This window comes from Pelecanus crispus, chromosome 4 (assembly GCF_030463565.1).
Source record: "Pelecanus crispus isolate bPelCri1 chromosome 4, bPelCri1.pri, whole genome shotgun sequence".
Lineage (NCBI taxonomy): Eukaryota > Metazoa > Chordata > Aves > Pelecaniformes > Pelecanidae > Pelecanus > Pelecanus crispus.
The window spans coordinates 18,254,356-18,268,970 of record NC_134646.1 but is presented as its reverse complement, the minus strand read 5'-3'; the positions used below and the strand labels follow the sequence as shown (position 1 = coordinate 18,268,970).

The 14,615-nt window shown below is 37.7% G+C and overlaps 1 protein-coding gene across 1 annotated transcript in view; it reads left to right on the top strand.

The window, feature by feature from the left end:
• The window catches only part of IQCM (IQ motif containing M), a 111,121-nt gene that overhangs the window by 6,559 nt on the left and 89,947 nt on the right, over positions 1-14,615 (top strand). The window contains 2 exon segments of the mRNA XM_075709440.1: positions 3,009-3,093; positions 6,836-6,906. Of these exon segments, the coding sequence (XP_075565555.1) occupies positions 3,009-3,093; positions 6,836-6,906 (156 nt within the window).

The following is a 14,615-nucleotide window of genomic DNA, read 5'->3' as shown; positions in this document are numbered from 1 at the left end:
CTAAAGATGCTGTTGGTTTTTTCCTAAATGTAAGTGGCAAAGAAAAGTGTCCCAGGCATGTAATTTTAGTAGTATCTTCTTCCCTTATGACTCATTACTGCTGAAATCAACACAACTTGGGATGTGCTCAGGAACTTCAGTACCTCTTTAATGTTTTCAAATAGTAACATCTGTGCATGTTTATGACTTCATGCTCTGCCTTAGCGTTAGTCTTGGCCAATGTTTCTGGCTGTTAAATGGTTGTACTTTTAGAGAGTAAGGTCCCTGCACATTGCAAGAAGCCAGAGAATTACCATTATTGAATATTTCATTGAGCAGAACAGCAGCAAATCATAGAATCATAGAATCATAGAATGCTTTGGGTTGGAAGGGACCTTGAGAGATCTTCGAGCCCAACCCCCCCTGCAGTAAGCAGGGATTGAACCTGTGAACTTGGCGTTATTAGCACCATGTTCTAACCAACTGAGCTAACCCGGCTGGTCAAATGTGCAGAGAGACATACTTTTATCAGGACCATACAGGTTTGTTGAGAACTTGCACTGTATATTCAAAGGTAACTGATATGCATTCCCCCCCACCCAAGTCATGACCAAACCTTTCCTTTCACTTGCTACCTTCATTTAGAGACAATAATGCTTCTGGATTTGAACACCTCTGGATCTTCTTGTAGACCCCCTTATTTCAGCTTGCCATCTACTGTGGTGGCTGGCTGAGGGGAGAAGAGATGCAGTGGGGGAGAAGAGACAGAGGTGAAGAAAAGGCTGGCTTGAAGATAGATAGTGAGAAAAAGAGAGAGCAGATCTCAGGGAACAGTGGTGACCTAAAACACCCCACCTTTAGGAGATGACTGAAAAGGAATCTAGCAGTGGAAGACTGCAACCATTCTTGCTTGTACTTACACAAATGTGTATTTGTATAGAGGCTATATAAGAGAAATACCTTCTTTAGAACAATTGCACATAGTCTTGATGGAACTTTTGTCATCACCTGACATGATATCTTGTGTATTAATGTCAGAATGGCTGATCTTTGAACAAACAATACAATGTGAAAATTGTCAGACATGAATCTGCAGTCTGGCAGGACTGCTGGTTTTGCTACTCTAGACAAAGGGCAATTATAGTAGATCGATTTCTGGAATGCTTTCAGGATAATTATCTGTGTCTGACTGTACTCTATCACTATCTTGCTCTACATCTTCATATAGTGTATTCAAAGTTTTGTGGCATCTAGATACAGCAAATAAATGAGCTATCTTTCAAAGCTCAAAGTGCTAATAAAACTGTGAAGTATGAAATGAAAGTGCCAAAATGTGAGAGAGATGATGCAAACTTGCATGCAAAGAGAAAAGACAATATCAGCTGAAAAAGCCATGGGATTAATGCTAATATTAAGTCTTCTCATAAAAGATGTGTACCTGGCATTTGGAACAGTAGTGTACTGCATGCGGGGGAAGTTACAGATGTCCTATAAAGCCTTTCAATATATTTGACGATACATAAAGAAATCTTGGAATGTTTACGCCAAAGAGAGAATTTTTCTGCTTGGTTTCAACATTTGAAATTCATATTCTTCAAGGAAAATACTCTGTTGATTGAGGAGCTAATGACATGTTAATAATGACAAGAACGAAGTGACTGAAAGTTGTACAACTCAGAGGAGAATGGGTTTAGGGTCATTCTGTTTAAAACAGGGTTTACAAAAATGCATAAATGTATTGAACACAAAACTGAGGACATATCCAAAATAAAGAGAAGATCAAAAATATGCAGCCTGCCTAACTCCCCCTGGGGAATATGTGAATTTACTTATGGCACTGAAACTGAAAAAACTTTTACCTGTGTTAAATCAACATGTACACATTTTAAATGCAAAAGAGGAATGTGATTTCAAAGTGATATATTATAAAGTACAATATAAATCAGGGAGAACTTTATACTCCTAAGCAGGTACAAATCAAGACATCAGCACTGCTACTCTGGGTTTGGCACTCCATCTACCAGAGATACATGCTTTGGTGGTATTTTTTTCTGTCTGATACTTCAGTGTGGCAATATGGGTGTATGGCCAGGCTAATGGGAGTGGGCTGTTACTGGATGAAAGTGCATGCGCTGCATTGCATCTGCTGCAGTGAGGTGAGAGGAGTTCACAGGATGAGTTGGAATTGACTGATTTCTGAATCCCCCTATATTCTTTACTTCCAAATTACAGTTCACACTCGTATTCCACTTTGTATTACTGAAATTAAGGGACTTCATTTGTATTCTTCCCAGTGTTTTGTTACTGTTGAAAAGTATGAGTGTTTGCACGAGAGAGACTTAATGATCTGTTTGCCAGTGTGCTGAACTGGCATGGTGGGGCTTGGAGGAATGAGCATCTTCAGTTCTACCTCGCCCATAGTGTACTGTTGTATGATTACGTGGGTACTAAAAGAAATAGAAAGCTTCCAAATTCATCCGCCTCTGTGTGTGAACACAGTACAAAATGTAAAACATTTTTAAAAAATTAGAATATGTTAATTTGGGAAAGTAAATGGGAAGTAAATACAGAGGGAATATTTTTATTGTTTAAGAAAAGCTTCTGAAGGGAGCAAGGGGAAAGAAATGGTACTTACAGTGTACATATTTGAAGGCTATTTAATGTTTTTGCTATCTTTGGTACTTTTAAAACAATTGCTGTATGTGTACATTCCTAATAAGATCTTTTCTAAAGCAATTTTTATGCTTAAAAGTGGTTTGGTTTTCTCCATGCTTGTGAATATGAAACAGAGCTATGTGGAGTGTGTGGTCCACTTGCATAATGGTTTGGAGTCCAAAATTAAATGCAGAGTGACATTGGAGAAGATGTCTGTTTGCAGTATGTGCATATGTTTGTAGTTTTCCTGAGGAGTTTCTCATAGTCTTGTAGAAAACCATGATGACTTGGTGCTTCTCTTGAGCTGGCTGTGCTTATATGTATAGAAATAAATATGTTTTAAATATTTGTTATATCACTTGTCTTTTTCATAGAGAGAATAACTGAGTTGTTGTCCAGGATTGACTCTGTGACTAGAGCTTTGGAGAATGAGAAAAAGGAAAACTTCTCATCTTTTAGGTAAGACCTGGGGTAATTGACTGGACTATTAATTGGTTTTCCCCTCAAAGCCAAATAAGAAGTTGACTCTACCTTTTTATGGGCTATATGTTATATTTACTGTAAATGTCTTACTGTAAATTCTTTGTGAAATTATGAAGTTCTAAAAAATCTAGGAATAAAAGTTCTGTTTGATTGCTTGCCTACATTTATTTTTATGGAGTTCAATATTACCTCTTCAATACATAGATTATTCCCAAGGTCTCACTGAAAAATGCAGGATGAGCTATCTTTCCAATGATATACTTTAAAGACTTTAGTTCTTATAGTAAGAAGAACGGAACCTTCCTTTTTATATGTATGAACTTACCAGCTTAAATTCCTGGGTTTTATTTTCCCCCATTGATTTTAATGGTCAAACTCATATTTACGTCCTGTAATCTCTGGTCAGGCCCTATACCTAAACTAAAACAGTACTGAAATGTAATAAAACACTACTGAAATGTATTTTTAAAAAAAAAAAAAAAATTGCAGTTACATAATTTTTAGAGTACCTACTTTGCCTTTTTAAAACATCAGTTATGCAATAACCTACCGTATCTAAAAAAAGAACAAGGTCTTTGGTTGCCTTGACCTAAACAAGGTGGTGATCATTTACAGCGGCTGAAGAACTGACCCAGTTCTACTCCCAAAAATCAGGTTTTCCCTTTGTTCTGTTCCAATCAGCATAGCATAATAATTCTGGGGCACATTTCTCCCTTGTGGTAGCACCACATCTTGTGAATCTGCATGGACCTGGGCTGTGTAGCTCTTAAGTGTTTTGGTAAGTATTTACTCATGGCTGCAGCCCATGTGCTCTGATGAGACCGTGTATGAACACATGCCCACCCACCAACATGAGCAATGGAGCACACTCTAACCCGTTGTGGATATTTATTTGCAATCTTGGCTGATACTTTGTGAGCTGAATCTTCCCAAAAGTTGCTTTATGCTTTTGATAATTTTAAAGATTTCTCAAACATCCTTATTACCATTTCAAACACCTTTCTAATAATGCCTCAAAACTGTTGACAATAACTTCCTTTTATCATCTGAATTCTAGCACTTTAAGGAAACTTCTTAGTAGAACATTTTCAATTTCAATTTGAGATTAAAATATTGGTAGGAGAATATAGAGATCTAAATGTGTAGCTTTAGAGAAATAATTTTATCTGTTTAGTGGGATAATTATATTTACCTTGCATGAGCATAATGAAATGGCTGCTCACAGAAAATGGTTTAGCTGTATCAGTGAGCTTCGGCTGCTTCTTTCCACATATCCTCAAAGGAAGACACAATTACAGTTTATGAAAGACCTTTCATTTGCTTCTGCTTCCATCCCAAAAGAACAAACCTTAATATATTTACTAAAATTTTTTTTTTTGGTGATTTTGAGGATTTCCACTTTTTAGTATCCCCTCTCCATCCCACAATACTTGTGTGCACCCAGATAGAAAAGAGCAGGGGAATCATAATGAGGGGAGTAAGTAGGGAGTAACAAACAAACATGATAAAGCAGAAAAAGTAGGGGGAAAGGATGACTATGTGCAAATAGATTTTGCATTGAGGTCTATAATCCTGAACTTTTGGGCTTTTTTTTTGATTACTTTGAGTTTACCTGCACCTTTGTGACAACATTTTGTAGACACAACCTTGTTTACTGGAAATCCTTGTGTGTGCCTGTTACAATCTCCTGCACCTGTGGTTCCATTTGCACCTTCTTAAGTGTTTTCTACATGAAGACAGTAATATGAACACATTGCCTAGCTACTTTAAGGGCACAAGCACATGCATTGCAATTGTATATATCTATTGAAGTGCAGAGATCTGGCTGAAAATAAAATTGATAGTGGCCCACCATCATCAGTAGTACATGAACATGAACCCTAAACTCAACATCAATGGAAAATCCTATTCAGAATTTCTCTTTTGCCTTTTTTACATCAGGCTCTTAGGATTCCTCAAGAATTCCAGGAAAGCTCATTTAGTGTCCCCAAATCTTTGTGAATTTATGTAATGTTCCAGTGGTGATACTCCCAAGGGAAAATAAAATATAGCTGGACTTGTGATTTCATCTTGTGTTGCTTTCTGTGTAACCTCTTTTCAGCCTAAGTATCTCATGTAACCTTTCCTTCACACTTGGAATTCACAAACAACTTAAGATCAGCCTCCTGACCACTCCTGGAGTACATTATAAAAGAACATAAGAGATTTAAAACTAAGGCATATAATCTGGATTTTATTTTTTGAAAGTGTAACATATCTCAGTAAAATAAAGCAGAATTGGGCACTGTGCTTCTAGATGATAACTGTTTTTGGTAGGTTTCACAAGGTATTGTGGTAAGCAAAAGGTTAAATACTTTTAACACTGATGAAAACTGATAAGCTTCTAGTAACTTTCTATATATATTGTATCCTACATCTTCACGAACATGAATTTGGCTATTAAATAAAATAGGAAAAAAAATTGCAAGATGGCATACTTAAATACCAAACTCAATTACATACAGGAGTTGTGATAGTGATTTCCTCTCCATGAATTTCCTATTGATCTTTTGATAATATTTGGATCCTTATGACCATGGTTGCACAGCAGGTGTGGAAAGAAGTGCTCAAGTTTTAAAAGCACTTTGTCTTACTGTTGACTATGGCAATTCTTGATAGCATTATTTCCAAGCCAGAGCTGAAACTGAGCTGTGCATATCCCATGGAGGCTCCTGTGGCTCTTAGTTGCCTCACAACAGTTCTAGAAACTGGCCATGGGAACAAACTTGTTCCCTGGGATGAGTATGTTTTATGTGTCCAACATTACGCAAAATTAACCATAGTTAAGTAGCTAGGTTAAAACACATTAGATAAACTTATTTATGTTAATGTAATGTATTTATATATTTAATGGAGCCCAAAAGCACAATCTCCATGACTGAATTAAAATTCAGCAAATATATGACTGGTACTCATGAACAGTGAGTAGTTTTCACTAATTTTTGAAATAGAATATACTTCTTTATTTCCCAAAATTACCCACCATGACAGTTACACACCACATTGTTTTAATGGTAAAATAAATGAAACATCTGGAACTGACAGAATTACTCCACAGAGCAGCCCGTGAACAGATGAGCAGACAGATTGGCATGACTATGAATAAGCAAAAGCCAGACCAGCCTGCTCCCACCCATCCAAAAGAGAATGAAGCTTCACGGAAGTCATTCTCCTTGTCTCACTGACATACTATTCACATAACAGCTACAGTGTATCTGTAGGCAATGCTACTCACCCAGTCGTCTTTACCAATATGGAAAAATTCATGTTTTGCAGTGCTACCATGGAAAATACTTGTTTACTTTCATTCTTTGACTTCCATACCCACAATATCAACATAAGTGGCAGCTAATTACAGCCACAATGACAGAAGTCATTCTGTGAAGAACTAGAATGAAGCCATCAATTTATTTCCTATTATCACAAAGCATTTTTTAGATTGTAATGGCTTTAAGCACATCTAATAAGAACAGCTAATTTGGAAATTAAAGACTCTAGCATTGAAAAGTCCCCAACCCAAAAGCTAGTGTTTATTCAAATAGTTAATTTTGACTTTTAAGTGTTCAAAAACATATTTTGAAGTGATAATTTAGGCAGTATGAGACCTTAGCTTACAATGTAAGCTTGTAGGCATAGAGAAAAGAAAAAATTTTGCTTTGTTTTTATTTTTTTTTTAAAGCAGATCCTTGGATTTACCCTGTGCTTCTCCTAGACTATATGGTATTCTTGGGTTTCAGATCACACACAAAGGTAAAGAGGAGTAAATTCTGTTTTGGTACAGAGAGTAGATTCAATCTGATTAACATATACTGAGTATTAGAAAAGTTATCTTGAGTTTTTTGAGGGAGAGGTATCTTTTAAATTAAATTTCTTCATGTTGAGTGTATTCTTTCTAATGTTCTGCAAAACTTTTAAAAGTTTACAACATTGATACTAGACAAATTTAATTTTTTTTTAATTTCAGACTTTTTTGTAAATCCATGTATCTCAGGGACAACACTCCATATTTATCTCATAATCCCCTTCTACTGAATAGGCTTTGCTAGCTTACTTGAAACCTTTATGCTCTCTCCTTCAAACCCAAGGTGAAAGGTGTCTGTTTTCCTGTGAGCTATTACACATATTTCTTTGTATGCATGAGCATGTATCAAGAACTTGTCTGACTGACAGTACTATTGTTCCCGTTGTGCCCCCTCCTGTCTTGAGCAATTCTAGCATGCATCAAACCCCTTCCAAACCTTACTTGGATACTTGGGCACCTAATCACTGCCAATCCAAAGAACAGTCAAATGGCCTGGCCACAGTCTGTTCCCCAGGGATTTAGATACTGGCTTGAAAGCTTGGCTGATGGTTTTCCCACCAGTCAGGTTTCCCTGTCAGGCACTTGGGTGTAGCTCTGCTCTATGATCCTGAGACCTAACACCTGTTTCTATCTGCTCCAGCCTTGGTTCTTGATCCTGACTCTGGGATATAACAGAATCATAGAATCATTTAGGTTGGAAAAGACCTTTAAGATCATCCAGTCCAACCATTAACCTAACATTACCAAGTTCACCACTAAACCAGTTTGGGGTAGAGTAGCATTTTCGTGTTTCCTGGCTTGGTGGCTGGATTATTTTTAATGGAAGTAAAAACTAGGAATCATTAAGATTGGAAAGGATCTTTAAGATCATCAGTCCAACTGTCAACCCAACACCACCATGTCTACTAAACCATGTCACAAAGTGCCATGTCTACAGGTCTTTTGAACACCTCCAGGGATGGTGACTCCACCACCTCTCTGGGCAGCCTGTTCCAATGCTTGACCACCCTTTCAATGAAGAAATTTTTGCTAATATCCAATCTAAACCTCCCCTGGCACAGCTTGAGCCCATTTCCTCTTGTCCTATCGCTAACTACTTGGGAGAAGAGACCAACACCCATCTCACTACAACCTCCTTTCTGGTAGTTGTAGAGAGTGATAAGGTCTCCCCTCAGCCTCCTCTTCTCTAGGCTAAACAATCCCAGTTCCCTCAGCTGCTCCTCATCAGACTTGTGCTCTAGGCCCTTCACCAGCTTTGTTGCCCTTCTCTGGACACGCTCCAGCAACTCAATGTCCTTCCTGTATTGAGGGGCCCAAAACTGAACGCAGTATTTGAGATGCAGCCTCACCAGCGCCGAGTACAGGGGGACAATCACCTCCCTGCTCCTGCTGGCCACACTATTCCTGACACAAGCCAGGATGCTCTTGGCCTTCTTGACTACCTGGGCACACTACCGGCTCATGTTCAGCCAGCTGTCAATGAGCACCCCCAGATCCTTTTCGGCCAGGCAGCTTTCCAGCCACTCTTCCACAAGCCTGTAGCGTTGCATATGTGTCCCTCTGTCCTGCTTCCTGTCACAGCTTGTTCCTGCTGCCAAATAGCCAGCCTAATTCTGCTCAAGCCTTCTTTGTTTGACACCTACCTCTTGCAGGATGGATCTCGTAACCCCCAGCTGTGTCTTCCCTTTGCCAGTGTTGACTGCTTGAATCCTGACTTTAACTTGTATTAGCTTTTCACTGGTCTAAGCTGCTGTAGTATAAGGGCCAGCTGAGAGCCTGAATCCCTATTACTCTGTGGAAACTCAGGAAAAATAATGTGACAGAAGATATCTGCAGTAACAGTTCCTGATGCAAAACTGGAGACAATGCTTTTGAGACCTAAAGAACTTATTCAGTTCCATCTCTTTCAGTCAAAGGGCAATGAGAAATAGATAAAAAGATCTGACTCATGAAAATAAGACACTTATCTGACCCAGTTTTCCTTGATAAACATACAATAACAAAAATGTGTTTGCCATAAATGCTTCTTAGGGCTTTCATAGACTTAACTAGGCTCTGAATAATGATAGCCACTAAACATTTTCTTTATCTACTGCACTTAAGAGTCCCCAGGTAGGCTGTTGCTAGCAGCAAAATGATCTGTCTGCTCTGATCTTCTTTTTTTCTCTGCACTCTATAATCTTGTTATAAGGAAATGTAAGACTATGAAAAGCCAATGGATTCTGAAACAATCAGGTATTGAGAATGAGTTAACATCCGTTCTGTCTTCCAATGCCTTCTGTTTAGGTCTTTTACACATTTCAAAATCTAAATTTTCATGCAAGCAGACAAAAAAGAACTGATTTAAGCTACTATCAATAGGATACTGCTGTCTCAATGAATGGGAATGTTTAGACTACATCCACAATGTGTTTTTGCAAATATTGTTTAAAAAGGCAAAGAAAGGCTCTGAAAACCTCTATTTGATTGTTCTTTAGGATTAAATTGCAGCATGACAACTTGCCTTAAACTGACTCAGTGGCAGCCTATAGTTGTCCACCCCCAGATCAGATCAGGCAAGGAGCTAGCTCTCAATTACAGTTTGTGCTTTGGTCCTCCATTCATTACAAAGAGGAAGCAATCTGTTACAGTCTATTCAGCACAGGATTACTTTTCCTTCCTAGCTGGTCCAGATCTGCTGGCCAACAAGGCTGGATATCCTGCTCCCACCACTCATGCTGTGCACATTGTTGTATGCAATGAAGAGTAGAAACCTCTGTGGAGCCACTGAGAAAGCTGTGATGTTATTCAGTGGAACAGAAAAATGAGACAATCTTGCAAAAAAATTGTAACTGTCCTTTTTAAAGGACATATCTGGTTTTACTTTGTGATAGTCTCCTATTTGGGTCTATTAGTCAGAAACATATACTCTGGTACTTTGAGTTGATATATGTGAGCAAGTCCTAGATGTGTGCAAATTTCCCTATGTGAATGCTGGCAGATTAGATTGTAGTGCTGGGGTCATGAATGAAAAGAGAGGAACATAATTCAACAGCATATTTTAAAACAAAATAACTTACTATTTTATTGGTACTACCTGTACATTTGTACTATAGGTAGAGAAAGTTGAAGCTGAGCATCGGCTTAGCTATGAGATGATGTTTGTTACATATCTTTATAAAAAAGCCCCATAATTATATCCTTGTAATATCTGCAAAAATGTTGACTTCAAAGAAAAAGTTTTACATAATCTGCTATTTCATGCTTTTATAGATTTTAAGTCCATTCATTTGTAAAAACATGATTTTTAAAAAATATACTAAAAGAATATAAACTGCAGGTTATCTCTCTTTTTGAGGTAAGGTAGGCTTAGTGGTTTTATCATTAAGAGCTGATAAATACTGATAAATAGTGGTGAAAATGGCTAGGAATGTGCAAGAAAAATATGTTTTCTAATAATTTATTCAATGATTAGTGCCAATATTCCTCAAACCATATTCAAGCAACGGTCAAACTAGCTGAATACCTAAGTCTTCAGTAAAAAACAGTAAATTATTTGATTAAAAATGTCAGGATTAATTCTAAAGTGCTTTTAGCAAATGACATTAGTCCAGCTGTCTTGTAAAGTAAGAGGACCAAAGCTTTTTCCATATCTCCTGGGAACAAAAACTGATTAATTCTGTAAATGTTTGTACAGATTTGGTTGTATTCCTTTGAGTCTAAATTGCATATTAAATTATGAATATTGTCATTCCTCTTGTAGGATAGGCTTGATACACTGTTAAAAAAGCTAAATAATTCATTCAATTAGAAATGTGAGGCAAGAGCTTTAAGGCTGTAGGCAAACATCAATTCTTGTACGTTAACATCAGTGTTTGTGGGTATATCACTAGGCATATGTAAAACTACATATGTACTCCTAAGATCTACTGATCCACTTTGCTTACAGTTACAGCAAAGTGGTTATAGATACTTTGTTGACAGTGCAGAATGGATATGATCTGTTTATTTATTAATGCCAAATAATTAACAACCTACATTTTTTTAAACATTTTTAGTAACAAGAAGAATAACTCTCACTAACATTCTGTGAGCTTATTAACATAGCCTCTTACAGTATTTCTGTGACTCTCTTAAGGTTCATACTGCCATCTTGCATGATGGAGACACAACACATATTTTTGTCAGTGTTTCTTGCTGGCAGTCTTCCTTCAGGAGTCTGGAGAGACATTCCACAAGAGCAGAAGTGTGTGAGTGAGGAGAGACTGAGGGAAGAGGAGTATAAGTGCTTCTTTTGCTGTCTTCTACCCACCTTTGTTGAATGAAGTTCGTATGACTAATAGGATACAGAGGAACTAGATGGGTTTAAGGTAGTATAAACTGTGGAGTAGCCCTGATTCTTCTCTTCTGGTAGTCCACTGTGGCCTGCAAGAGCCTAAGGGTCTTGCAGGTTGACCTGGAGCCTCTTTCTCTTCATTCCTCCTCTTCTCAGCAAAAGTGTGAAATCTTTTGAACAGAATTTTGAGGCTGTTTTTTTCTCTTTATTTGCTGCTATACATTATTCCTCATATAAAGGCGATAGAATGCAGAATATTTCTCTTTCAATGAGCTAGATAGCTAAAGATGTGAGTTAAATCAAGGGTCTAGCTTATCTCTATCAGCCAAAACCAATCCAAGCCAAAGGAGCTGATGACAAATATGTGAGAAATCAAACATATTTGATGATAAGGAAATAATGCCAGAAACCTTGCATTGACTTGGTTCATCCTTATTCATGAACAGAGATGAGTCACAATCAGGCACTGGCTTGAACTTTGTTCAGCTTTTTCATTCTGTTGCCCACCTCTATTTCTGTCATATGGAATAATGATTTTCTAGCAGAACAAAAGGAGGCAAGTTGGAATTAAATTTTTGTCTAGTAGGCTGTTTTGGGTTTTGGGGGGTTTGTTAGTTTGGTTGGTTTTTTTTGTTTTCTTTTCTTTAAAGATGCATATACTCAGCAAAGAAAACTTCAGCTTCAATAACTGAAGTTCCTCTAAGTAGCTGAAAACAGAGCATTGTAATGGAAAAGCGTTGACCAATTTTGATCAAAAGGGCTGCTAACAATGCTCATGTTGCCCATTCGTGCAAAATCGTGGTTGAAGAAAGACTCACTGAACATATTAGCAGCACTCTCAGTGTTGAGTGAGGTGCTTCAAATAAGCCATTTGATTTATACTTTGAAAAAATACTGCTACAATTGAAACACTTGCAAGACCACCTGTCTTTTATGGTTGGACTTACTCAATAAGGTAATCCTGCTCTCTCCAGAATGGCTCATCCTGGCCATCAAGGCCTGATTCAGATTATTCACCTTTCTTTTAATGAGCTAAAATAGTGTACTTTTTCCAAGCCACTGTTAATATATATATTTTCATAGTTAGGCTATGACAGATCTGGTACTGGAAAGAAAACAGAATCCCAGAAGCCATATATCTATAAATATTTGCCAAACCTATGTTTTCTACAGATAGGTCCTATATGAAAAAATACATTAATATTAGCACTTCTGAATGCCCTGATGAAAATTAACTTTTACAATGAAAGTCAGTTTTCTTCCCCTGGCTTAACAGATGATGCTAATAAGAAATCTGTTTTCTGAATGAAAGACTTGGTGCAATAGAGGCCAGAAACTGAAAGGCCAAGTGTTGGATGGTATTGTTTTATCCATGACAGCTGAACAGTTTTGAAAATCTGATCTTCAGAGCTGAAGGACTGCCAAAATCTGGAGGCCTTAGTATGTTGCTCGGGCTTACTACTCAATAGGGGTTGCAGAATCACACTCTCAAGTTCACTCAGTGTGAAAACAACTGCCCCCCCATTTCCTCTATAAAGGGATGTTGGCCAGTTGCTGAGCTTCAGCAGAAGCATAAGTCTAGCTCTAATTCCCTTTTGTGTCACCATTTTAGATGATCTGTAGTCAGTCACACCTGGGTAGAATGGAAAAAATCAAGGCTGGGATTCAATTTGAGTCCTCAATATAAATGGGTTTTTAAGAAACAATCAAATTACTCCTGTCTGCCTCAGGCACATTTACCTAATTTTTTCTTATTGTGTAAGAGAAATGGCCAATTTTTCTGTCAAAAAGAAAAAAATAGTGTTGGATGAAGAGATGTTATCCTTTTTAGATTCCAGCATAACTGGTTTTCGATTATGTGCTCTTAAATTGGTGGGTCTATTGGTAATTAACACTATTACAAGTACAATTTCAAACCATCTAGCACAATTTGTGGGGGTCACATTTTATGATGTCTCACTTCCATCCTTACAACAGGAAACTCTGGAACCGATTATTTTTCTTGCTTGATTCATCACAGTTCATGGTCATGCATCTATCAGAAAAAACCCATACTTGTTTAATAACATGAAGATACAGAACTGGTGGGGCTTTTTCATGGGAAAGCATATAAAATGTTTCATTTCATAAAGGACAGTGTTAGCTGGAAATAAGGTTTATAGGAAAGAAAGGAGAAGAAAGAGCTGTAGGAATGCAAATAAACTGCATTTTCAAATACAGCTTGAATCATAAAATAAAAAAGGTGAGGAGATTTCACTTTCTAAGACAGGAAAACAATTTGACCTTTACAAAAGATGTTCACACTACATACTGCTCAGGCCCTTTGATGCTTTGTTGATAAAATCAAAAGCTGTTTAGAGCAAATTAGAGTTAGCTTGATTTTGAAGCAATTGAAAAAATGAGAACAGTGATAAAACAGACTTTTGCTCTCCCAACCAAGGCCATAGCTGTTTGAACTGCAGTCTTTATTCTTTTCTCTGTTTCTTCTGACCCACTATTATTTCTTCTTCATCTTGTATTTTTGCATTACAGTTTAACAGAAAAGCTTTGCTGAATGGAACAGGGCTTGTTTGGGACTACAGCTTTGTATGCAATTCTAAAGAGATTTGTAGGCAATCTTTATGAGTGCTGCTATATTTTTAGTAGTCCTCTCACTTGCCTATTAAATACAGGGCTGAACAATAGTAATTACTGCACAAATACCAAGGTCCCAGAGTAGTACCATTCACTTCAGTGAAGAGCTGCTGTGAAAGCACATTTGAAAAATAACCCATGGTGACAAGAGATGGGGAAGAAGGGAAAGAAACTCCAGTTCAAAGGTCTTTTTCTGAGGGAGCATAATTCATTCATGTGTATACAAGATTCTTTTCCCTGTTTGCATTTTCACTGCAATAAAATAGGCCCATGGAAGTGCCTTGTGGGCAGAAAGTGAGTTCTTTAATGGAAAGGTTCATATGACTGAAGTAAAGAAAGGCCTTGAAATAGGGTATCACTGGGAGGCTGGAAATGAGCTGGATCAGCTAGGAGGGGATCAGCTATACAAGGGGTTGAAGAGACAAGAATAACTGTGGGGTCAGACTTAGAGAGTTGCAGGGGGCAACAAAAGACCTGCAAGGTGTAGCAGGAGAGATGTCAAGGAGTGTCAGTGAAGACACAGTATTTTTTTCTGAACTGGAAATTTTAGGGCTGTCTTCCATTAATGTCCCTGTGCCAGTGCAATGCCAGTGAGCGACCCCCAAGGTATTCAGGTGCGTGCTGATTTAACTTCTATTTTGTTTGTAAATCCAATGTTGCTTTGGTGAAGGTGAGCCATTGTAGCAGCATAATATTTTCATTACTTGC